General features: G+C 40.7%; 1 protein-coding gene across 1 annotated transcript in view; it reads left to right on the forward strand.

Moving 5' to 3' along the window:
- The first annotated feature begins 12,844 nt into the window (after positions 1–12,844).
- The window catches only part of NMU (neuromedin U), a 35,402-nt gene continuing 21,538 nt past the window's right edge, over positions 12,845–26,708 (forward strand). Inside the window, 3 exon segments of the mRNA XM_039539449.1 lie at positions 12,845–13,078; positions 13,080–13,336; positions 24,538–24,596. Coding sequence (XP_039395383.1) covers positions 12,996–13,078; positions 13,080–13,336; positions 24,538–24,596 — 399 coding nt within the window. The 5' untranslated portion in view covers positions 12,845–12,995.

A 26,708-nucleotide genomic window follows, 5' to 3' on the forward strand; every position in this document is an offset into this window, starting at 1 on the left:
TGGTGGTATCTGTAGAAAGGGGGTGTATGGGAGAGGTAGTACTTTTGGGAGATTTGAACTGCCACACACCTTGAGTGGTTCTTTTTCTCTCTGGTCCTCACTGTACACTCATCTGTCACCCGTGGCTCCATGTAGCTGTAAGTATGTGACAGAAGCCACATCCCGGTAAACTGCCTTGGTAGGTGGGCTAAACCAGGGGAGGGTAACCGGAAGTGTGGAAACTGACAGTGATTTAGAGATTGCCCTCCCAAGCATACAAAGACTGTTCTGGTGGCCAGGGCAGAAGAGACCGTATATTAGTCCAATGGCTTGAAAAGCAGTGCAGCAACATATTGTAGAAGGTGAAAGGCATGATGGGGCGCTACAGAAGTCATGGCTATCAGGGGCAGCTCTAGGCATTTTGCCGCCCCAAGCACGGCAGGCAGGCTGCCTTCGGCGGCTTGCCTGTGGAGGGTCCGCTGGTCCCGCGGCTTCGGTGGACCTCCCGCAGCGGGAGGTCTGCCGAAGCAGTGGGACCAACGGACCCTCCACAGGCAAGCCGCCGAAGGCAGCCTGCCTGCCGCCCTCGCAACGCCGGCAGAGCGACCCCCGCGGCTTGCCACCCCAAGCACGCGCTTGGCGTGCTGGGGCCTGGAGCCGCCCCTGATGGCTATCCACTGCAGCTAAAGAAATCTCCAGTTGTAACAGTCTTTGTGCCACTGGGTCAAGTTTCAGCAACTGAGGGAATGGGATTGTCCCAGTGCAACGAGTCTCCCATTTTAATCAGCTTCACTTACATGTCATTCATTCACATCGTCTGTAGAAAGAAAAATGTGTGGCATGATGATTTAAAGTACATGGGTCTGATTCAAGTTGCCCTGCATTTTGTATGGGCATTTACCTCAGTAAAAAGAAGGTATAAAATGCTTCCATTCTCAGTGTGTAGTATCTTACATCACTATGCAAATTACTGCATGAGATGCAGACAGAGGTGAAGACTGTAACATGCTACTTTGTAAATACGTTGAAAAAGTCCAATACTAAGCCCAGGTCTAGTTTGCAATTCTAAAAGTAAGCCTGGTCTTGGTATCAGTGTGTGGGGCAGGCCAGATGGCCTTTCTCATGGGGAGGCAAAATCTGACCTCCTCTAATAGTATGCTGCTGGAGTACCCCCTGCCAGGGAATCTTTGTGGACGATTTCATGGGAAAATACCCTCCTGTGGATTTTCAAGCATAAGAGAAACAATTTGACCCCATAATATATTCTATCCCTTATGTAATACATCCAATAATTCTATTTGCTTTTTAATTGCTGCTATGCTTTGTGCCGACATTATCATTATTGTATGATAAACAATGCCATCTAGTTCTTTTATTTGGGAGATCAGTTCTGAGCCCATTTAAAAAGTAATTTAGCCTGTATTTCTAAATATGCACTATCCTGCATTTCATCTATTCTACTGCCTAATATGACTGTCATTCATTCATCCTTTCTTTTTTTGCAGTCATCCTTAGTCGTTATTAGTCACTAAGAAACAAACTCTAGCAACTTTATAATAACTGAAATTATAAATAAAACTGTTTTCTTAAACAGATTATTTAACTTTCTGTACGGTCATCTTGTGTGAGACGAAAGCAATGTTAAATCAAAAAGACATTGCAAATGGAAATAACTTAGGCAGGATATTCATATTGGTGAAGGTCAGAGTGATTTTTTTCCCCGTAAGATGTGATATTATTATGCTGTACCTGACAGAAAAAATGAAATTTTGTTGACATATCTTAAATTTTTAATTGCATTTTGAGAAACAGAGAAAAGAATCTGTCATGATTTCCATGGCTGTCCTGTTCTTGAATCTTTTATCCACATACAAAATATTTTTCTTCCTCTTTACTGGTTATTTATTTCTCAGTGTTATCTGACTGCAGCAACTCAGCGATGTCACCTTTACTGTTCTTCAGCAAGAAAATGGCTGCTCATTGGGTTTACAGCAAATAATCAGTTAGTAACCTCTCACTCTAGTGAAAGAGACAAGATTTATAAAAGTCCAATTATACCACCACTGGTTTTTAGCCACTGATATATGGCTCATAGTACCATTTGGGACTGCAACTCTCAGTTTCTCCCTAACCTTGAACCTGATATCTTTACTCAAGCATGGCTTCCATGGAAAGTCCATTGGTAGCTACCTGAGTAAAGCCTGCAGCTTTGTGCCCCTAACGCTGAGTCTCTGAATACTGCTTCTTCCCACCTAGTATTCAATTTTCCATATTCTAACCAGCAGTGCAGCTTAAGCCACTCCAAACTTGTCTGTTATTATACCAATGATCTATTGTGATTAGGAGCACAGTAAAACCCTGATCTTTCTCCCATTGACGTTAATAAGAAAAACACCTGTTGACTTAAATGGTGCAGGATCTGGTCTAATTGAATGGGAGGTGGCAACCACTAGTTAGTATAGTAGAGGTAGTAGGGCCTGATCCTATAGGGGTGTTGGGGACCCTGAATGGCAATCAGCATCTTGGAAAATTAGACCCATAGCCTGGCAAACTGGTACAGCTGACTGAAAAGGTTGGGAGCCATGACACTACAATACTGTAGACTGACTGAGGGTGTGCATTCTAATGTAAATTATTTTGCTGCAGCTCATGTGTGTAGCAAATTTAAGGTAAAAAAGTAAACCTCTGAATGATGTATTATTAAGATTGTTTCTCTTTTATAATGCAGCTCCTGTGCGGTATCTGATGTGTAGACAGTTCTCAGTTTCTATAAGATATTTATGCACTGCTGTCATTAACTATGCTTGCTTTCATGAAAAGAAAGTGAAAACGTTTGCACTTTATTTAGAAAATATATTAAAACTACCTAGGTAATATCAACATTTATGCTATTTACTGGATAGAAAAGAATATAGCACTAAAAGACATTGAAAAGTACTATTTCTGCCCTGGAGTTTTTTCTTTATTTAAAAAATAAGCTGTCAAGTAAGTATTTTATATTTTTCATTTCCCCGCTACTCTGTTGTTTTTTGTAAAACATCCCTAGAAGTCTGAAAATAAAATTTTCTTTCCCCCTGATTTTGTCTTTTTCCATTTGGCAACTATTGATTTTTGCTTCGCTGAGTTTTGGCAGGCGTTGACGTTAACAATAGCAGCTTTCTTTTAACAACACCTTTAACTTTCATTGCACTTCTCTTGTCAAAATATAGTTGTTTGCACACTAAAATAATCAATTGCATCACACCTCTAGGAATAGTGGCAAACACAGTTTTAACAGATACTGCAATCCCAGCCAAGTGTGTATAACACATTTTTTTTGTGTGTGTTCCACAAAAGCATCGGTCATTTAGACACATAAAGAAGATTGGGAACATTTATTATTTATGTGCAATATTGTCATAGTTTCCTGATGAAATATTATTTATTTATTTGTATTGTGGTAGTGCCTTTGTAACCCACACACCTCTTGGGTGTGATGTTCTGTCCCACCTAATGGCACCAAGACCACTTAGAGAGCGTTAAATAAGTCTGCTCTACAGCTTAGCTAACAGCCAGTGAGTCATTCCCCCTGCTGGGTGTGGAGCCCCTCTATGGATTCAATCCTGCAAGGTTCTGAGTTTTATAAAAAGCATTTAAACTTGCGAGTCGTTCCATTGAAGTTAGTAGGAGTACTCATGTTTAAAGTTAAGCATGTGTTTAAATGCTTTGCTGGATGGAGGCCAGAGCACTCAGCATCTTTCAGGATTGAGCACTATCTGAATAGAGGTTAAAAACCAAGGGACAGGATTGCATTTTACCTTACTACCTTCCAATTTCAATAAGATCTCTGCTTTTAGACAGTGCACCAAATTCAGCTACAGTTGTAGCTTTCAATGAAGCCAATGGGAGTGGCAGACTTTTGCCTTTGCCAAAAATGTTCTAGAGTTCTGAAAGTAGAATTTCTTGTGTGCCAGGTTTGTTCCTGGTGAAAAAGATTTGTACATGTATTGTGAGTAAAATAGACAAGAATTCTCAGTATCATTTATTTCTTTTCCAAAGGGAAACCGTAGTTCTAAAGCGGCAAAGAGTTCTATGGCACCTTATAGACTAACAAACATATTGGAGCATGAGCTTTCGTGGGTGGATGCTTCATCAGATGCATGTAGTTCTAAAGTTTCTTTAGTTCCAACTCTGAAGTTCCAAACTCATGATCATCTGGAAGACAGGACAGTTCTTTATAGACTGAATGGTCACACTTCTGAATTTCATTTCTTTTCCTGCTTAACATCTTCTTAGTTATAAAGTCTGAAAACTACAGATCAATGTGAGATTGTTATTATTTTATTAATTATGCATTAGTCACTGACAATGTGCTTAACCACTTGTTTCTCCACTGTAAAGCTAGTCACTAATCTTTTTAAAGGCTTACCGCTGCTGATGTGCCTTGGGTGGTGTTAGACCACAGTATGTTTCTTTCCTCTTCAGGCTGTGTCTATGAGAGATTTCAGTATTTTGGAATGTTAGCCATTTTTCATACATCTCATCAGACCACACCTGATTCATAAATGACAATGACTGTAGATGTTCATTATCTTTCTCTAGCTGAATATATTTACAACTTTTTGTTTTTATCATCATAACTTCATAAAACAAATAAATCATTCAGTTCCATGTTCTGTTTGGTATGTGGAATTAATGAGGAATGTTGGGGGGAAATTGAAGCATTGCATGGTATAAATGGGGTGAGAAAATTTTATGGTCCATGACCAATTCCACTTTTAAACTGAATGCCAGGCTATGAAAATTATATATTTTTATTGAGTATATTTCTCATGAAGTCTGCCTGCTCTAAAGATGGTGATTGCTTTTGATGGACGGGATGGTTCAAGGGATTATTAATGGGATGCAAAGCTTTTCATTTATAAATGATTGATTTTAAATCCATCCCAGGAAATAGTGACTGAAACTGCTTAGTGGCCTCTATAAAGTCATTTTAGTGGTTTTCAGTTTAGTCCTATTGCACAAGGTATCTTCTTCATAAAATCAGCCACTAGGAAATGGCACTCTTTTTGTAGTCTCAGCAAAGAGGTCAGTGAGTAATTTCCTAAGGCTCAAAATGAGATCAAACTAGCTAGAGACATAAAGGTTAACAAGAAAAGAGTCTACAAATACATTGGAAGCAAGAGGAAGACCAAGGACCAGGTGGGCCCATTACTCAGTGTGTGTGGGGGAGGAAATAATAACAGAAAATGTGGAAATGGCAGACGTGCTTAATGACTTCTTTGTTTTGGTTTTCACCAAGAAGGTTGGTGGTGATTGAACATCTAACATAGTGAATGCCAGTGAAAATGAGGTAGGATCAGAAGAGGGTAAAATAGGGAAAGAACAAGTTAAAAATTACTTAGACAAATTAGATGTCTTCAAGTCACCAGGGCCTGATGAAATGCATCCTAGAATACTCAAGGAGATGACTGAGGAGATATCTGAGCCATTAGCAATTATCTTTGAAAAGTCATAGAAGATGGAGATTCAAGAAGACTGGAAAAGGGCAAATATAGTGCCAATCTATAAAAAGGAAAATAAGGACAGCTTGGGGAATTACACACCAGTGAGCTTAACTTCTGTGCCCAGAAAGATAATGGAGCAAATAATTAAGCAATCAATTTGCAAACATCTAGAAGATAATAAGGTGATAAGTAACAGTCAGCATGGATTTGTCAAAAACAAATTGTATCAAACCAACCTGATAGCTTTCTTTGACAGGGTAACAAGCCTTGTGGATAAGTGGGAAGCAGTAGACATGGTATATCTTGACTTTAGTAAAGCTTCTGATACTGTCTCGCATGACCTTTTCATAAACAAACTAGAGAAATGCAACTTTGATTGAGCTACTATAAGGATGAGTGCATAACTGGTTGGAAAACCATTCCCAGAGAGTAATTATCAGTGGTTCACAGTCACACTGGAAGGGCATAACAAGTGGGGTCCCACAGGGATCAGTTCTGGGTCCAGTTCTATTCAATAGCTTCATCAATGATTTAGATACTGGCATAGAGAGTACACTTATAAAGGTTGCAGATGATACCAAGCTGCGAGGATTCGATTAAAATTCAAAATGATCTGGACAAACTGGAGAAATGGTCTGAAGTAAATAGAATGACATGCAGGAAGGACAAATGCGAAGTACTCCATTTTGGAAGGAACAATCAGTTGCACACATACAAGACAGGAAATGACTGCCAAGGAAGAAGTACTGTGGAAAGGGATCTGCGGGTCATAGTGGACCACAAGCTAAATATGAGTCAACAGTGTAACGCTGTTGCAAAAAAAGAGAACATCATTCTGGGATGTAGTAGCAGGAGTGTTGTAAGCAAGACACGAGAAGTAATTATTTTGCTCTACTCCACACTGATTAGGAGTCAACTGCAGTATAGTGTCCAGTTCTGGGCACCACATTTCAGGAAGGATGTGGACAAATTGGAGAGAGTCCAGAGAAGAGCAACAAAAATGATTAAAGGCCTAGAAAACATGGCCTATGAGGGAAGATAGAAAAAACTGGGTTTGTTTAGTCTGGAAAAGAGAAGTCTGGAAAAGAGAAGGGACATGATAAATTTTCAAGTACATAAAAGGTTGTTACAAGGAGGAAGGAGAAAAATTGTTTTTCTTAACCTCTGAGGAAAGGACAAGAAGCAATGGGCTTAAATTGCAGTAAGGGAGGTTTAGGTTGGACATTAGGAAAAACTTCCTAACTGTCAAGGTGTTTAAGCAGTGGAATAAATTGCCTAGGGAGGTTGTGGAATCGCCATCATTGGAGATTTTTAATAACAGATTAGACAAACACCTGTTAGGAATGGTCTAGGTAATACTTAGTCCTGCCATGAGTGCAGGGGACTGAACTAGATGACCTCTCAAGGTCCCTGCCAGTTCTATGATTCTATGACCTCCTTCAATCTAAAGGGTCCCCTCAAGCTTGGATTGAGGGACACGGGTGGACAGATTAGAGAAATATGCACTGCCAGTGCCCATGCTGTACATGTTCTGTGTATAGAGGATTTCAGACTCAGATGTGCACAATGGGTCAAACACAGCTCTTTAGTGATTATAAATCCACTGACTCTAGAAGAGTTGTACCCACTTATAAACTGGCTGAATTTGGCCCATCATGTATATTGTTACACAGATTTTTTTCACCTACCTGTGGGTTTAACCATATCTTTCTTATGGAAGTACCTGGAAACATCTCTGAATGTCTGGTGCACCCCATGCCAGTGTTCCCAGAAGTAGACCTCACTGGGTCAGACAATAGCTGTCACAGGGTTAATTTCCAGCCAGGATTCCAAGTCATCTCAGGGAGGCACTCCTAGTTAGGAGCTAATTAGAAGCTGCAGGGTCTATCCAAGCGCCACACATTTAAGGATCCTACTCTCAGAAGGGAGAGTTGAGGAGTTCTGTTGATCAGATCAAGGGTAGGATGTTTTAGGACAGGTGTTCTCAAACTGGGGGTCAGAACCTCTCAGGGGGTCACAAGGTTATTACATGGGGGGTTGCAAGCTGTCAGCCTCCACCCCAAACCTCGCTTTGCCTCCAGCATTTATAATGGTGTTAAATATGTAAAAAAGTGGTTTTAATTTATAAGAGATGGGGGGGTCACACTCAGAGGCTTGCTATGTGAAAGGGGTCACCAGTACAAAAGTTTGAGAACGACTGTTTTAGGGAAACTTAGGAAGTATTGTACCCTGCATTGTCTGTACTTTGTTTTTGAATGTATTGCTTGCAAGGAGATGCAACTAAAGGCTTTTGTCAAACTGGTGTCAGTTTGGGTTGCAACGAAAGGTCAATCAGAGATGCTGATTGTTCACATCCAACCCTCTGGTGAACTTCATGGTTCTGCCTCTGGCCCCTTCATACTCATACTATGAGTATGCTGTCAGTAAGATATTAAGAAAGTACAACAGACCCAATCCAAGTGATTCTGAGTAGGGATTGACTGACCATCATGACCTTGCCTACTCTAGACTTATTTCCCAAAAATTGTATAGGAATTCTAGTATAGAGAGGATGTCAGTGTTTTAAGCATCATGGAGTGTAGACTTGCTCTTGGAAGGATTAGGCATGGAGCTAATGTCAGTGGAGGCTGGTCTCCACCATTGCCCCCTGCTATTGTTACTATTGCTGTAGCTGGACTGGTGGTAGCAATGATGGGAATTTTGGGGTAAAGTAAACCCAAGTGTAGATACCACTTTTTTGTGTTTATGTTCCAATATGGGTGTAATAATTCCCTACTATATGAGTACAAATGAAGTGACAGAACCACTAGCATGGACTGAATTCTTACAGGCTCCCTGTATGTACACTAAAGCTGGATAGATTCAGAGATGGAGCTCTTGACCTTGACTCTTCTGGTGACAAACAATGGTGCCTTTACGTCCTCAGCTGTTTGATTCCTCTCCATGAGCCATAATTAGTGTTTACTCAATCAATAGTAGGAAGAATGCAAATATTCCAGTGAAACTAATTTCAGTCATCAGAGCACAGAAAGGAATGAACTCCAAAACATCCTAAACTGGAAATATCCTTTTAATAAGGATGTGCCTTATTCCTGCAAGCTGGGTAACATCAATTTCATCAAGCAATTAACCCAAACAAGAACAGATACAGCATGCCATATTTTCTCCTCCTCCTATTAAGGATGTTGTAGTACCTGCAATTATGCAAATTACTGTTATAGTTTTTCAGGACAAAGTTAATCATTATCAGCTATGAAAGCTTTATGAAAACAAAGGGTGAATTTCTAAGTTCTTGGGGCTTTTTATATGGCAAGTTACTGCTTTGCAAGCCAACATGTGAATTTACAGCACACAAACTTGATATGCAGTAATATCCCTTGTGAACTCTGCTACAGAACACTGAAAAACCCAGAGTGGAGCTTGGCTTACTATGCTTATTCTGTAAGACTCCCATTGACTTCTGTAGAAATTTCGTCTCAGTGCAGACTTCAGATTTGGCCTAATGGTAACATGCCTTTTCATTATTAATTGTATTTGCTCTCTGGTGACATGACCAGAATGATTATCCTTTCCCCCCAAACCTGTTCACATTACACCTCTACCTCGATATAACACTGTCCTCGGGAGCCAAAAAATCTTACCGTGTTATAGGTGAAACCGCATTATATTGAACTTGCTTTGATCCACCGGAGTGCACAGCCCCCAGTCCCTCCGCCGAGCACTGCTTTACCGCATTATATCTGAATTTGTGTTAATCATCTCCCATTATATCGGGATAGAGGTGTACTTTGCCATCAGGAAAGAACAATAATGCATTGATGCTCTTTACAATTAGTAAGAATATATAGGCTAAAGTTTGTGGATGGAGCTTTTTCTGAGTAATCTACTTTTGACATTTTCTGTCCCCAGAAATACTGGAAGAATTCACCTCATGAGGATTCAGAAAAGGGGGAGGATGGGAGAGGACCATTGTTTGGACAGCAGCATTACTTCAGGGTACAAACCAGATTTCATGTTTAATTATTATTGATCTTTCTCATGCATAGAATTCAACTGTTAACCAGACTTGGGTCTGGGATTGAAGATTTGGGAGGCAACACACAAAATCCAGTGTTAGGCATAGGAAGATTCATAAAGGTTCCATTGCAGATCCATAGGAAAAGGAGAGGTGAGTGGGTGGATCATCTTACTGGAGAATTTTATGTCCTCATTTTAGAAATCTCATTTAATATGCTCTTAAACTTTTAGATTATAATGTTAAAACAGATATCAGATGAAACTCAGTTACCAAATAATATCTTTTTTCAAACAAAAGACTGAGTTTAATTCAAGCTTTAGGTCAAGAAAAAGGTTTCTTAAAACATTTTGTAGCATAGTTTAATATGTCTGGAAGAGTCATAGCTATGTCAACATCAGATTTGTTTATATTTTAATATATTGCTGTATGGTGCATTCAATATTTAACATGTGTATTAATTAACAACATACATAGTAAATTAAATCCTTCCTTTGACCAAACCACAGGACACTGATTCATTAATTTGGACCAAAACTAAAGATTAAGGACGTATTTTGCAGAGATGATGCCTACTAATTCGGGCTAATCTCTTTGAAATGGCGAGTCTGACTTCTTAACAGAAACCAGGACAAAAACACAGTCATGATCTATAATGATTTAAAACAAACACTTTTTATTAAGCAGAGATAAACACAGTAATATAATATTTAAAATATAGAGTCACTTAATTTAATGCTCTGATGACTGGTATTCTATTGACACTGGGCCAAATTCTGTTTCCAATGAAGTGAGCAAGAGCTTTGTCATTGGCTCCAGTGGGAACAGGAAAATGACTGCTATGACAGAGAATTTTGTATTGTTTTAGTACAGTGGTTGGTATACTGATCAAAGAATACAGGTTTTATGGCTTGTGAGGCTGTTCCAGGTGGTAGAGTACAATTAGTGACATACCTGATCTGCCACAGGTAGGGCAGAGTGACTGGTAGTAAGGGCAAAGATTGGACACTGGATGTAATTGTTGTTGCAGGTATAATCAGCTCTTTGTTTCACAGTATAACAAATCTTCTTATCAAGCAGCCTTACTCCATCATCTACTGTTCCTCACCTGTCAAATAATCAGCAATTAGAATTTCTCAATAAAACATAACCGTATGATCTATTTGAGGGTACCTGGATCATGTATATGATCCATAATTCTGTCATTGCTTAAGCATTATGCAACGTTACAATAGAAACAAACAAGATTTCACAAATAAAGTATTGAGGACTAATAGAAAATTCCAGAATTTTAGGGCAAGATTGTGGATTTGAAGACACTGCCTTGAGTAGGGAACAGTGTGAAGCTGTGCCATCCCAGGAGGTGCAACTCACTGGAACACAATCTTTCCACAGCTGCTCTTTGCATGCAGGTGGTGAGGTGAGTAATTTGTTTCATCCTTTAGATTGTGGCCCCAGATACATCAGCCTTGCTGTGCGCTGTAGTCTTGCCATCTCTTCTCCCTTTCCCAGCATCATGTTCCCTTAAAGCAGTGTTTCCCAAACTTGGGACGCCGCTTGTTTAGGGAAAGCCCCTGGTGAGCCGGGCCAATTTATTTACCTGCTGTGTCCGCAGGTTTGGCCGACCGCAGTTCCCACTGGCCATGGTTCTTTGCTCCAGGCCAATGGGGGCTGTGGGAAGCGGCGCGGGCCGAGGGATGTACTGGCTGCTTCCCGCAGCTCTGGCCCACCAGGTGCTTTCCCTACACAAGTGGCATCCCAAGTTTGGGAGACATTGCCTTAGAGGCGTGATTGATCAACCCTGTACCCCCCAGCATACAACAGCTGGGGAGAAGGAAAGTTCCTTGTATGTCTGTGTGCACAGGTTAAAACTCCCATTTACTTTGATGGGAACAGAGTTAGGTTAACAGTGAGTGCTTTTGAAAATCTCACCCTGAAGTTCTATTGGAAGTCTGTAGTATGGATGAGCATCACAGATAATAAATAAGAGTATATACAGATAAGAGATGAAGTTTCAGGGAAAACCTTGCAGACCAGAATCAATGTGATTTTAATCCACAAACACTGCACTTTGCATGTGTTATATTTAATAATCTATCATTTTAATTGTATTTATTTTTCTAGCAACACTAGGAGTGATTGCTTTCATTTAAGTTGTTAAAATGGTTTCCATTTTGAAAATCTATTTTAGTTGCTTAGAACTAGAGTTGGTCAGAGAAACTGTGACAGAACCATATTCCACTGAAGTCAAAATGCTTCACAAAATCAGTCTGATTTCACTGGAATTTTTATTTGTAAGGAAAAAATGTTGTATGATAACATATAATGTATATTTTTAAAAAGTCAACATTTAAATGAAACATTCTAATTAATTTGAAACATTTTGTATCCTGGACTTTTTCTTCACAGAGAATTTCAAAATTGTGTTTTCCCTCCAATTTGGAATGAAGCCACACTTTAAAATCTTGAACTTTTTCATGGAACAGAACTTCCATCCTCCTAATTGCTCTAATTAATACGTTTCTGCACCATAAACTTTAGAGATGAAATTGACCACGACTGCTCTCGACTCAAAGGTGCTTCTTGAGATAAACCCCTTTAATCGTTTTAGAAGTACACAAGTGTGGAAAAAAAACATATTTGAGCAGGTGCCTTTCCCACAATTTTTGGCAGGTCACAAGACAATACTTAAAGTTAGGCACATGCTTAAGTAGCTTCCTGAACTGCGGGGGCTAAAGATCTTAACTCCGCCGTGCTGCTTTCCCATTAGCTGTAGGGGAGAATGGAAGGCACGAGTCAGCGTAGATACTGCGGGGTCAGTGCTTTAGAAATAACATAAATGGACGTCTCTGACACCAGAATTTTGCCTTATTTTCCATACCTCTCCCGTAGTTGTTTTACGGCTTGGTTGCCCAGAAACTAGAACCCACATAACTACATTGATTTTCATTCACACCGTTAGTTACTTGGGTGCAAATCTAACCCTCTTATTTTGGGTTAACGGGCCTATTTCTTAAAAAAATTGTCATTTTAACCAAACTATTCCAACTGCAACACCCTACAGTGCAAAATACAATATTTTAACCAAATACAAACTCTCAACAACACAGGCAGAGCTCGCACAGCGGAGCACGCGAAGGGCGTTGTGTGCCACCCTGCACAAACACAGCTTGGGGTTGTTTTTCATGGAAAAATCCCGTTAAAGAGAGGGTCCAAATGTGAGTGAATGTGTGTGTGTGGGGGGGGGGGTGTATGCCTTGATCCCGCCATGCCTGTGGCCCCCTCCCGTGTAACCTAGGGGACCCCAGGCGGCCTTGGCTTTTCTTCTCCACTTCCCAGCCACTCAGCAGCGGGCCGAGCTACGAGGGGCCCCGCGCTCCCGCCCTGCGGTGGGTGGGGAGGGACCCCTCGCCCGGGCTGAGTCACGAGCTGCCCGGCCGAGCTGTGGGACTCCTCGGGCCTGGGACGCGCGTGGATGCGGGGGAGCGAGCATGACGCGCTCGCCATGAGTCAGGATGACGCAGTCCACGTGTCCGGGAGATTTAAAAGTTTGGGAAGGGACCGCGGGCTCCGCAGCGTGGCGACTCCGGAGCGAGAGGCACAGCCGCGGCGGCAGCGGGTGCGGTAGGGAAGCGCTCAGCGGCGCAGGGTCGGGGCCAGCCGGGCCCCCCTTCGGCAGACACCATGCTCAGGAGAGGCTCTTGCCAGCAGCAGCCCCCGGTTCAGCACCACGCTGCCTCCTCCCGCGGCAGCCAGCCCAGCCTCAGGACCCCGCCGGGGCGCCACAGCAGCGTGCCCCAAGCGTCCCTGTTATTGCTCTTCCTGCTCCTCGCCTCCTGGACGTGCGCCTGCCAAGGTGAGACGCAGCCCCGTCCCCAGACCCAGTCCCTGCTCCTCTGGGGAGCCTCTAGCTGCTGCTGGGTCCTCGCTTCCTAGCCCCATCCCCGCCCCGCTCTGCTGCCCTTGGCGGGGTGCTGGTTTACAGGGTGTCCCCGCGAGTCCCTCTCTTTCTCGGGGCGCTTAGGCTGAGCGAGAACAGGTGGGTGAGATAATATATTTTACTGGACTAACTTTTGTTGGGAGAGACACGCTTTCCAGCCCCCCAGCGCTACAGCTGCCCTGCATACAAGGCTTGGGCTAGTGTGAGCGCTCGGGGAGCTGAATCTCCCCCCCCCCCCGTCCCCCACCTGTGACAGTTTATTCAGGGATGCGGCTACCTGAAAAGGTTCAAGGTGTCCAGGAGAAAAGCTTCCGGAGTGGGAGTCTCCTAATCTGGTGTCGCCACCAAGCCTATGTGCTTCATCTGTGTTTGTAGCTCACAGGAGAGGTGCTGGGAGGGAAGGGAAACTTGGGACAGAACCTTGCACTGAACCTAGGAGAGGAACAAGACATTTGAATTAATCATCCCATTCTGAACATGTGGATGGAGAGTGCAGTGATACTGCCCTGCAGTAAAACTGAATACAGAAAACCTTCTCTTGAATTTAAGAGCAACGAAATTGGGAGTCCAGGCAGCTACCTTAAGTGCTTACTGGAGCACATACAGAGGTACCCCCCAGAAATGTACACACTTCTGGGGAAGTCCCTAGGAAATACTTTGGTAGGGATAAAAGCAATAGGATCCTATAAAATTCTAAACCCTGATAGAAGTTAATAGAGAATGATGTCCTTTCTGTGGATTAATTGACTCATGCCTCAGAATTTTGTATACTTCACTTTTAAATTGTATAAGATGGTTTAAAACAACTCTAGACATGAGAACAGATTGTTACATTCCATGGGACATCACAGACATTTCATTTGCCTTTGAAAATAATGTGGAAAGCACAGAGAAGAGCTCTGTAGTGGCACAAAGTCCTGTAAATATTGCTAGCCACTGTTTTGTTTGAATCTCTATCATTACTTTCAGAACAGTACTCCAAACCATCTTGCATACCAAAATACATCCTGTAGTACCTCAGCACATCAGGGCTGGTTATAGACACCACTGTGGCAATCTTAACTGAATTTATTATTCATATTACTGCTTATATAGTTTTATTAATGTGAAGCAAGAGTAGTGTAATAAACCTGATTACATCACATTGAAAAGTTACAAAAACAAATACTGCACATGATGATTATTAGTTAATTTTCACACAAATAAGTCTGCAATTTTATATGTTTTGATTGCAAAGGCATGAAGTTCAAATTTAGAAAGAACTATGGAAAAGTTAATTTATTAAAGCTAATCTTATTTAAACCAAAAATTTGGCATAAAAGAAAATGACAAGGCATGAAATATTTATTTCTTTATTGCTACTCTGAGTCAAAAAGGGCTCAGTGTTCTCAAACAATTTATTTTACAGGGAAAAAAATAATCAACTATTCTGCAGCCTGATTTCATTTGAAAGGCATAAGACATTAAACCTGAAAATTAAGCATATATAAAGGTGTTGTAATGTAATATAATATAATGTAATATAATATGTATTTTTATAGTATTGTTCTATTCTGCATATCTTCAGATGCTTTACAAAGTAGTTAGTTATGTATTCATTGAGGAGGAATGTCACACAATAAATCATCACACAATGAGTATTTTTGTTTTGTTTGTGTTTCTTATCTGAAGGTTGCTTTTCATTTGTGAGTCTATGATATTTAAAAGCACCAGGAAGGAGGGAGGTTTAAATATTGTATAATAGGTACTCTGGTGTGGCCATTTTTTAAAAAAGTTGCCTCTTTGAAATTGCATAGCTACACAGATATTGGGCATAACTCTGAATTTCTTGAGTAGCCAAACTCCTTTTGAAGTTTTTGATGCTACTGTTTCCTTTCAAAGGATCCACTTGAAATAAAGTGATATTTACTTGCCCTCTAAAGGATCTTGGTGTGTGCCCACTGATTTCAGCTCATGGGAGTTGCATGCTTTCAACACCTCACAGGATCAGGCTCATGTTGTTTACAGAGAGAGGTAAAGTGTTACCAATAACCTTTGCTTAAAGAAGACTGTGTGGGAGATTTAAAACTATAGTACCTACTTTGTATACTTTTAGTTTACGAGAACATACTTGTTAAAATAAATATGTTCATACTGATTGCTACACATCATCAGATACCTGTATTGGATTAATGAATAAAGATCACATTCGGTTCCTATTAAAATCAGTGGAAATGGAGTTAATGGGAGTTGGATTATGTTCTAAATCTAAAAAGGGCACAGTCTTGTGTTCTTTGTGCAGCCAAAATTCCCCTTGACCTTAAATGAATATAAATCATATTACCAAAGTATAAAATGCAGTGGCCATTAGACATTGATTAGGCATAAACTTGTTAAAGTTGTGTAGAGAGATGTTTAAATTTATGTGAATCCTGTGTGTGAAGTGAAATGAAATTCGACAATAGTCTTAAATAGTCATGTAGAGAATGTGGAGTCATTTTAAATATACCAATATAAAAATAAGCAAGGCTTTAAGTACCGTTCCTTTTCAATATTGGTAATGTTTCATCTTTTTTGTCTCCATATTACTCTAATGTTAGAAAGCAAGTGTTCTACATGTGATACTTACAAAGACATTCTCAACAAACCTCATGAGTCAAATTGTAGAATACCACTGATATCTTTTGTGCACCCTAAATCTACATGCTAATTTTTCTAATTCCTTTAATTATTCAATGCAATACAAAATTGTATTGTATTTTGTCATGAATTGAGAACTGGTTAAAAGACAGGGGAAAAGGGTAGGAATAAATGGTAAATTTTCAGAATGGAGAGGTGTAACTAGTGGTGTTCCCCAAGGGTCAGTCCTAGGACCAATCCTATTCAACTTATTCATAAATGATCTGGAGAATGGGGTAAACAGTGAGGTGGCGAAATTTGCAGATGATACTAAACTACTCATGATAGTTAAGACCAAAGCAGACTGTGAAGAACTTCAAAAAGATCTCACAAAACTAAGTGATTGGGCAACAAAATGGAAAATGAAATTTAATGTGGATAAATTAATGCACATTTGGAAAAAATTACCCCAGCTATACATAAAATATGATGGGGGCTAATTTAGCTACAACTAATCCAGAAAGAGATCTTGGAGAGTTCTCTGAAGACATCCATGCAGTGTGCAGCGGCAATCAAAAAAGCAAACAGGATGTTAGGAATAATTTAAAAAGGGATAGAGAACAACACGGAGAATATCTTATTGCCCTTATATAAATCCATGGTATGCCCACATCTTGAATACTGCATACAGATGTGGTCTCCTCATCTCAAAAAAGATATACTGGCATTAGAAAGGGTTCAGAGAACGGCAACTAAAATGATTAGGGGTTTGGAACAGGTCCCATATGAGGAGAGATTAAAGAGGCTAGGATTTTTCACCTTGGAAAAGAGGAGACTAAGGGGGGTTATGATAGAAGTATATAAAATCGTGAGTGGTGTGGAGAAAGTGAACAAGGAAAAGTTATTTACTTGTTCCCATAATATAAGAACTAGGGGCATCGGGCTCTGCCAGCTGCGCCGCGCAGCAGCGGCCGCCGCGCCGCGTCCCGGCCCTTGGTCCCCCTCCTCTCCTCTCTGCTTCGGCTCCCCTCCGTGCCATGCCCGCGGGTCGCAGCGCGGGGGGAGCGGACACGCGCGACCTGCGCGGAGCTCAGCGGCAGCGGGGGAAGGCGGGCGCGGCGCAGTCATGCTGCCAGCAGCAGGTCCGTCGTCCCTCCGTCCGGTGGCGGTGGACAGGGCATGCAGAGCGGGAGCCACGGAGCGCAAGCCCCGCCCGGAGGGGGCCCCCGCCGCGTGCTTGGCGCGCTGGTGGCTAGAGCCGCCCCTGACTAGGGGCCACCAAATGAAATTAATTGGCAGCAGGTTTAAAACAAAGAAAAGGAAATTCTTCTTCACACAGCGCACAGTCAACTTGTGGAACTCCTTGCCTGAGGAGGTTGTGAAGGCTAGGACTATAACAGGGTTTAAAAGAGAACTAGATAAATTAATTGAGGCTATTAGCCAGGATGGGTAAGGAATGGTGTTCCTTGCCTCTGTTTGTCAGAGGGTGGAGATGGATGGCAGGAGAGAGATCACTTGATCATTACCTGTTAGGTTCACTCCCTCTGGGGCACCTAGCATTGGCCACTGTCGGCAGACAGGATACTGGGCTGGATGGACCTTTGGTCTGACCCAGTATGGCTGTTCTTATGTTTGTATCTAAAGTAGTTATTTTCACTAGACACTCAAGAAGGCAACATTTCATTTTCTCTTAACGGAAGATTCTATAACATTTTAATTCTGGAGTTTTAGTAACTTTAAATCATAAAGTTAATCTTGATAGACTTGATCTGATATTACTAAACTAGTGAAATAGTAGAAAGAGCTAATCCTTTTTACACTGTAAAGTCAGTTTATTTATGTTAACTGAAATGTGAATCCTTTTAGTTAATAAACTGAGATGATTTTGAATAACATATATTTATTATTATTTTGGAAACTACAGGCCCACCCTGTAAAGTGCTGAGTAGCCTAAAAACCCATTGATTTCACATTGGAGTGGAATAGAGTTAGTTTTTTTGAGTGTTTCTGTACTCCTCACTGGAGAGGCTTAGAACTTTGTATGTTTGGACTTTATATTAGTAAACCACAAATTATTTACTTAAAAACAAACAAAAAACCCCCACAAACTTAATTCCTGAATTCCAGGATTGGTAATTGTAGGGGCCAATGTTGTAATTCTACCAGTGTTTATGTGAACAGTCCCAGAATATGTCTACACTGCAGCTAACTTGGGCTCATGAGGGGCTGTTTATCTGCAGTGTTCAAGTTTGGGCTACCCAGGATTACTAGATCCAGGGTTGGGATAATTGTAGACAGGTATCAAATAAAAGTCTCAAGAGACTGGTAAATACACCATATACAGAGCAGAGGAAAATTATTTAGAGCTGGCTGTTTTTAACTACTTATTTTACATTTATGGATGTAAAATCTGACTTTATGCAGGTATCAGTGATGCCTCCCATTGCTAAGGCTGTGTTGTATTTTCAGTTAAAGCAAGATTTAAAGCCTTAGGTGGTGGTTTTTGTGTGAAAATTAATCATCCCCAGGCTTACAGTATCTGCTCAGCAGATCCTAATTACATTTACTATACAATTATTATGTTAAATTAGTTATTCTGAACCTTTACAAATCTCTCCTTTTTTAAATTTAGCATAGTTCTAATCTTTATAATCGGAAGATGCTTACAACACTCAGATTTCAAACTTCATAGTCATCACTCATCATTAGATCTCCCAAATAGACTTATTTTAAAAATCAGTCATCTAAAAACCAAAAGTGTTAGCTATATTGTTTGACATTACTCTGTAAAGAAAGCATTCCTTACAGGATAAGGGCTTTCCCACAGTTCAGCCAGTTAAATAATTCACTGTTTCACTGGCTAAGCTAGTCTTCTCGATCTCCTGTACTTTGGGGAATCTGCAGGATGATGTTGCTCTTCTGCCAACTTCCTAATGGCTGCAGAAGATATTTCCCCATCTCACTGTCTGTGCACCACCAGGTTCTCTCCTGGACTTCTGCACGCTTTGGGAAACCCTCTTGCCAGCTGCTCCTTCTTCCAGTGCCTTCTAATCCCAAGTGCTCCCATCCCTTCAATGTCCTCCACTTTACCTACATATTTATGTTTGTAAACTAAGGCCCCAGTTCAGGAAAGCATTTAAGCATGTGCTTAACTCAGTATTTCAAATCCCAAGCTTTTAAAAATTGTGTATCAGGACTCCCAGAATCAGTAGATTAGTTCAAAAATTATGTGATTTAAAAATAAAACCCATAGAATTGGGGTTTTCTGGATTTTAAGTCTTTAGTGTGCATGTGGGTCACTCTTTCAAGCTTTTCTCAGCAAGTATGAGGGCTAGACATTTAATTTTAGCTTTCATTTAACAAAAAAAATGAAAGTTCCAGCTAATCACATGCCTCCAGAAGCTGTGCCTTTATGAAAAACTCCAAATATCAGGAGACCCACAATAAAATCATGAGAGCTGGCAATGCTGTTAATTTTAACCACAAGTTTAAAGTACGTTGTTATTATTTATTTGTTTGTATTACCACAGCGCCCAGGAGCCCAGTCATGGACCAGGAGCCCATGTTCTAGGCACTGTACAAACAGAGAATAAAAAGGGTTTACAGTCTAAGTATAGGATAAGAGACAACAGATAGATGCAGACCAACAGGGGAATACAAGGAAATAATGAGACCATATTGCTCAGCATGACAGGCAGTTGTCTCAGCATATCAGTGGCCTGTTCTCAAGTTTTTGTAGGCATCGTGGCAGAGTTTTAAAAAGGATTATGAAGGAGAACAATGTTTGTTGTGTAGATATTTATGTGGAGCATGAGGGGCAGCATCAGAGAAAGTTCAAAGGTACGTGTTTGAAAATGTAACAAGTGGTTGATGGAGGCTGGTATCATGGGCCAATTTCAGCTGGGAATCAACATCTCAGTAGTCAATGAGAGATGATGGGTAGAGTGGGGATAGGCCATGAAGGGCCTTTAAAGTGAAGATGGGTAGCTTATGTTTGTGATAATGAAGGGGAAGCTAGTGGGGGAATGCAAAGAAAGGGGTAAGATGGTCAAAGTGACACAGGCTAGGAAAATGATCTTTGCAGCAGCTTTCTCAACAGATATGAGTAGGGCAAGACTGACAAGGCCAGACAGAAGTAATTGAAACTAGAGACTGAGAACCTGGATGAGAAGTTTAGCTGTGTGAATGATTAGGAAAGAGATGTTATGCAGAAAGTTTGCAAAACTTAGACATAACCTGGATATGAAGACTTAGAAAAGTCCAAATCAAAGATGATGCTTGGGTTATGGATCTGAATGACATACAGGATGCTGGTGTTGTCCACAGTGATCAAGAAAGGAGATAGCGGGGGCGCTTGGGGGAAGACTAAAAGTTATGTTTTAGCCATGTTGGAGCTTGACCTGACAACATGACATCCATGAGATGTCAGAGAGACAGGTCAAGATTTTAGTTTGGATAGCATAGGTGCTGGAACTAGGGGTGCTGGGGGTGCAGCCACAGTCCCTGGTTTAAAGTGGTTTCCATCATATACAGGGTTTAATGTTTGGTTTGGTGGCTTTCAGCACCCCTACTATACAAATTGTTCCAGCACCCCTGTTGGACAGAAGAAGACAGGTCTGGAGTACAGAAGTAGATATGTAAGTCATCAGTATATAGATGGAAGTTGAATTTGTGTTTGCAGATGAGATTACCCAGAGATAAGGTGTAGAAGAAGAAGAAAAGGGGGCAAGAACTGAGCTCTGTGGAACTCCCAAAGAAAGTTTGAGGGAAGATGAGGAGGATCCTTTGTAGGACATGCTGAAGGTGTGATTAAAGAAGTAACAAGAGAACTTGCAGAAAGCAGAGTCACAGTAGTCAATGGGGGACAAGATTTCAAGAGGAGAAATATTGAAAGTTGATAGGTCACAGAGGGTGAGGATGGAGTATTGATTCTGAGCTTTGGCTAGGAAAAGGTCATAAGTGACTTTTGCAAGAATGGTTTCAGGGTCTAGGATGGAATTGGAGGAGAGGAACTCCAGAGAGCAGTTGTATACAGTGCCGTCAATGAGCTTAGACATGAACGGATGATGGGGTGGTAGTTGAAGAGGCAAATGGGGTCAAGGATGAGGTTTTTTTAGGATGGGAGAGATTAAAGCATGTATATATTTTTGTGGGGAGCAAGCCAGAGGAGAGAGAGAAGTTAAGCAGAATTGTGAGGGAGGATATGAGAGAGGGCACAAGGAAGATCAGGAGATGGAGTAGGATGGAAGCACTGGGACAAACAGATGGGTTACTGGAAGAGAGCAGATGAGAAACTTCTGCACCTGTGACATGGGAGAAGAAGATGAAATCATGTGGTGTTTTGTCAAATTACTCTTGAGAGAAATCAGTGAGATCTTGTGCAGAGGGAAAAGTGGAGTCAGGAAGAGGGGAGGGTTTGAGGAGTGAGTCAAAGATGGCAAAAGGTAGCTGAGATTGTGTGTGTGAGATTGAATTAAGTTGGAGAAGTAAAGTTTAGCAAGGAAAATGGCAAACTGAAAGATGAGAGAATGCATTTGTAGTGGACGAAGTTAGCCTGGTCATTGGATTTCCTCATAAGTGGCCTTTCTGAATAGGGATGCCTTCCTGAATCAGGGTTTAAGTGCTTAATTTTTCTGCATGTAATTTCTATACATGGATATTTCATCCATATATGGCAAAATTGTATACAATTTATATCAATGAAGTCCATCTAGGTTACAAGATGAACACTGGATGAGGCAGTGTAGGGGGCAGTGATGGTGGCTGTAGGACAGACAGTGCCTGTCTAGGGCTTAAAGCATGGGATAGAGACTGAGGCAGACATGGTCTACACCTAAAAACTTAGGTCAGCTTAGCTATGTCATTCAGGGGAGTGAAAAAATGCACACCCTGAGAGACCTAATTAAGTTAACCTAAGCCCTGGTTGTAGAAACTGCTAGGTTAATGGAAGAATTTTTCTGTTGACATAGCTACTGCCTCTCGAGGGGATGGATTTACTACAGCAATTGGGAAAAATCTTACTGTCGCCATAGTAAGTATCTATGCTACAGTGGCGTAACTGCAGCTGTGTCACTGTAGCGCAGTGGTTCTCAAACTTTTGTACTGGTGACCCCTTTCACATAGCAAGCCTCTGAGTGCGACCCCCCCCTTATCAATTAAAACACGTTTTTATATATTTAACACCATTATAAATGCTAGAGGCAAAGCTGGGTTTGAGGTGGATGCTGACAGCTCATGATCCCCCCATGTAATAACCTTGCGACCCTCTGAGGGGTCCTGACCCCCAGTTTGAGAACCCTTGCTGTAGCGCTTATAGTGTAGATATATCCTAAAGTCTTGGGAATAGAGCTGGCCAGGGGGAGGAGGAAGGAAACTGCAGAGCTGGTGAAACAATTGTATTTGCTCTGTTCAAAAGTTTATACTGCTGGCAGAGAAAATTCTAACCAATACTCAAACTTTCCTGCCTGGTGCTCAAAGCTTTTCATTCTATCAGGCTCCTGTTGCTTCATGTGAAAAGCTTTGAGAGCTAGACAGAAGCAGCTGGAGCATCAATGAAAGTTTTCTCTTCCCGATCAGAAAAGATTTAAATGGAGAAGATAAGATTATTATCTTCTCCCCATCTTTACTTTCTAAATAGGTCCTTTCTCCAGCCCCAGATATCACCCAAGTTTGGATACCTTAATTAAAAGCATAAAAGAAAACCAGGGACTTGTAACACAAAAAAATTCATTAATTTATAGCTAAGGTTGCTACAGTGTATTTCCTGCCACTAACATAAACACTGAGAGGCAAGGAAGGTGTAAATAGGGCTGGCGGGACATGGCTTCCTATCCTGCCAAAATGTTTGAGATTTCAAAAATTTTCCTGTTCCATATTGGGATGAAACTGAGACCTTCTGAAATTTTTATGAGAATAGCATGTGTGAGAGAAGAATAACCAATAGCTGAGTGATTAGAGCACTCACCTGGGATGTGGGGTACGCACAGTAAGATCTCTGCTCTGCTTAATTTGGAGGGAGTCAGTGGTGCTGAATTAATATTTAACTAGTTGTACAAAATGGAACAGCTTCAACAGGAGAGACTGAGACCCACCCCAGACTAACCAGGTAGTGGAGGCACTTGCCTGGGAAGTCAGGGTTCAATTAAGTTCTGTCCGATTTGGTGCAGGGAGTTGAACTTATGTGTCCCATATCCCAGGTCAGTGCCATAGCCCCTAGGCTGTTGCTCATTCACCCCTCCTCTTCCAGTTAAGATCAGAAATTCCATCCTGGACCTGAGAAACTTTCCCAACAAAAGTTTCAGTTGAACTGACCCTTTCCCATGAGATGTTTTTCTTTTGACAAATTTCCATTTTCCAATGAAAAACCATTTTGACAGAAATTTCCAACTAGCTCTAGTCAGAAATTTAGTCAACATTCACACCCATCTCAGCACTAAATTCCAGGCATTTGCCCATTACCATCACAATATTCCTTCATCCCAACACATGAGAAACTCATTTTCAATTCAACAATATTATTACCCTCAATGCACATAGCAACAAACTGTAAATTGTAAGGCAAAACACAAACTTGGCTCCAGCTTTCCAGTGTCACATAAATCAATAATTAACAGACATTTATTATCTTTCAACAATCTTAGCATTTCCACATAGCATACACCCAAAAAAGAAAGAATGCAAAGCTGATACGCCACATTTTTTATCTTGTCAAAAATGCCACCTTCAAAAAGTCAAAAAATCAAATACTATCCATACCACTAAACAAAATACACATTAAAAGTTCCATGTGTGAACCTATACAATATTACATATGTTTAGTGCAATATACAATAAATTAACAAGTCAGAGCTATAGTTATTATTTTCAGTTCTTTGAATGCACTGAGAGTGAGATGAGCTCTTGGAGAGCTATGGGACTTGAGAGATTTGGAGTAATTGGAATGGTTTTTTAGACTGGCATTTTAGTTGTCTGGGACTGCTAGACAGTGTTTCCAGCCAGCTACTTACAGCTTACCACAGAGTTACATCAGCATGAATGTTGATGGAAATAGAATGACTTGCACAACTTTTACATATGGAGGGTCAAAATCCGCTGTCAGTTACATCAGCAGTGTAAATGACATGAAATCTGAGCTAGAATAGCTAAAATGTATTGGGCCACCTTCCACCTTTTGTATAACTCCATTTTCTTCAAGGAAGCTATTCTGCAACTGTATTGTGAATGGCAAAAGAAACTCTTTGCTCCAATGAAGAAAATAACTTCATCAGACAGAAACAATTGGAGAAAATATAATAATGTTTGAGGCCACAGGCTCCTGTATACTATAACTCCCTGTATCTTTCACTTTTGTGTATTCTAACAGTGTATTCTGGGCATCAAATCCTTAGCAATATAAACTACATGGCATACTATATAAGACTATATATATATATATATGAGATACTATATATATGAGAAAAATCATTATAAACAGAATAATTATAGCCTTTGTTCTATGGTATCACTCTCTCTGTTTTCAGGTGTACCAGTGCTATCTCAAGAACTACAGGCAGAACAAGATTTGCAGCTGTGGAATGAAGTAAGCAGCAATATCTTCAAGTGCTGGATCAACCATGTGTTTTAATAATATTCTGCTACAGTTTACAGTTGTGGATGATTCTTGCTAATTTATTGTCTAAAGGGCAGGTATAAAAGATCAGAACACCACTGATGCACTATCATAGAGCCTCTCCTCACGCAGGGCCATACACTCCATATGATCCCTGCTACATGGCTGGAGTTTGACAGCTGCCATAGTTTCCTGACATCCTCAATCATAGAGACTTTTTTTTTTGGCATTCCACATCCTTTGCACAGGTTTTCCCCCAAAGAAGGAAACACTGAAAACACGAACTAATCAAGTCATCTCTGATCATAAGCAGAGTAGATTCAGATTGGAGTGCATTGAAAAGTGTTCTTCCTACCGCTCACACATGTACCCATCTTGCACTGTAAATATTTCTGACATACTGGTGGAGCTCTTCCTCTGTCCCTTTCTATCTCTCCTACATAGATTGTACCCTTCTATATTGATTTTGGGGATGGGATGCAACCACCTTTTTCAGATTGCTGATTACTAAATATTTTGTCTTAACCCAAATACCAAAATGATCATTAGGCTGGGAGTTGGGAGGTCATTAGAGTAAGGAAGAAATTGTGTTGGCTCATGCAGAGCTAGACTTGGTAGTGGGAGGCAAGCTTTCATGTAACTGGCAATGACTAGGCATATTTATGGGCCACGGAGAAAATACGTATAATCATAATGTAGAATACATACAATGTAGTGATTGTTACAGCAAAAGATATTACTCCAAAGATACTGTATATGGTACTAAAACACTTACTGAATCACATTCTATCATTTTGGTTCACTTGATATTGGATTATGTACTGCTTCAATTATATATTTTAATATTGTGGGTGCTGACTGATGTTATAGCATGTTGTATTCTCAGTTCTGAGTTTTTTTATTTATGTACAAGTATTTTGATTTATGTACAAGTATGTTACATGTGTGTTAGGTGGCCAGAGCGCATTGCTCTGTACCTTGTGATATGGACAAAGCATTGACATATAACATTTAGAAGGGCTTTACCTCAGGATATGCTTACACTCATCTGCCATTTCCTTAGGGTGCAATATGCTATTAGAAAACAGGAAGAGGATGCATTTATATATATATATATAGTAAACTTACTATTAAAAGTTCAAGATGTTTCTTCTAAAAGGATGTGCGTACAGTACTAATAAAACAGCAGCCATATACTTTCTTGTAAGCTTAAACCTAAAGAGTTTTCTTAGAAAGTTAACAACTCTGGGCTCTGGTGGACCAAGGGGGTGGGGACGGAGGAAGTTCCAGAGTCAAAGACCCCTCCCAGAGAATGCCTTGCTGCCAGCCTCTGCTCCCTTTTAAACTCAGGAGTATTAATGCCAACACCTGTGCCGAATACAACCATTGTAATATTGATCATATGAGTTGATGGACCATCTCTCAGGAAAATGAGTCTCAAACCACTTAAGGATTTAGATGAAAAATCAGAAACGTAGAAGACATTTGTTTTATACATCCCTTGAATTAGACATGTAACAAAAGGCTTGCTTCTGCTCTCATTGAAGACAAAAGCAAAATTACCATTGATCTCAGTGGATGCAGGATCAATTCATAATATGATGAACTCTGTATAGAATGATATAACAAAATCAAACAGTTACAAGTGCGTGTTTTACAGCAAAATTAATGTGGGATTGGATTATACCGGTATATGGCAACACTGCAAACTAATAAAAGAGATAGAGCCATCTCCTGGTAGTAGGATCCTCCAAATCACAGTAGTTGTTTAGGTTATGAGAATGAGCAGTCCCCTTTGGTTCCTTCTGATTCTTACTAGCAGATCACTCAAGAGACAGCATCCCTAGAATAACAGAATACTTGTCAGGTCTTACTCTTAGACTATGTCTTAACTGCAATAATGGGGTGTGAGTGCAGCTCATAGAGATGTATCCCAACCAGCCTTAATCTAGTTAGCTTTAGTACCCAAGCAGTGAAGCTGGGGCAGCACACACTTCAGCATGGTCTACATACACCCACCCTGGACCCTAGGTAATTACTTGCATGGTTAGCCTATGCTGAAGCATGTGCTGCTGCAGCTTT

This window comes from Mauremys reevesii, linkage group 5 (genome assembly GCF_016161935.1).
Source record: "Mauremys reevesii isolate NIE-2019 linkage group 5, ASM1616193v1, whole genome shotgun sequence".
NCBI classification, from domain to species: Eukaryota; Metazoa; Chordata; order Testudines; family Geoemydidae; genus Mauremys; species Mauremys reevesii.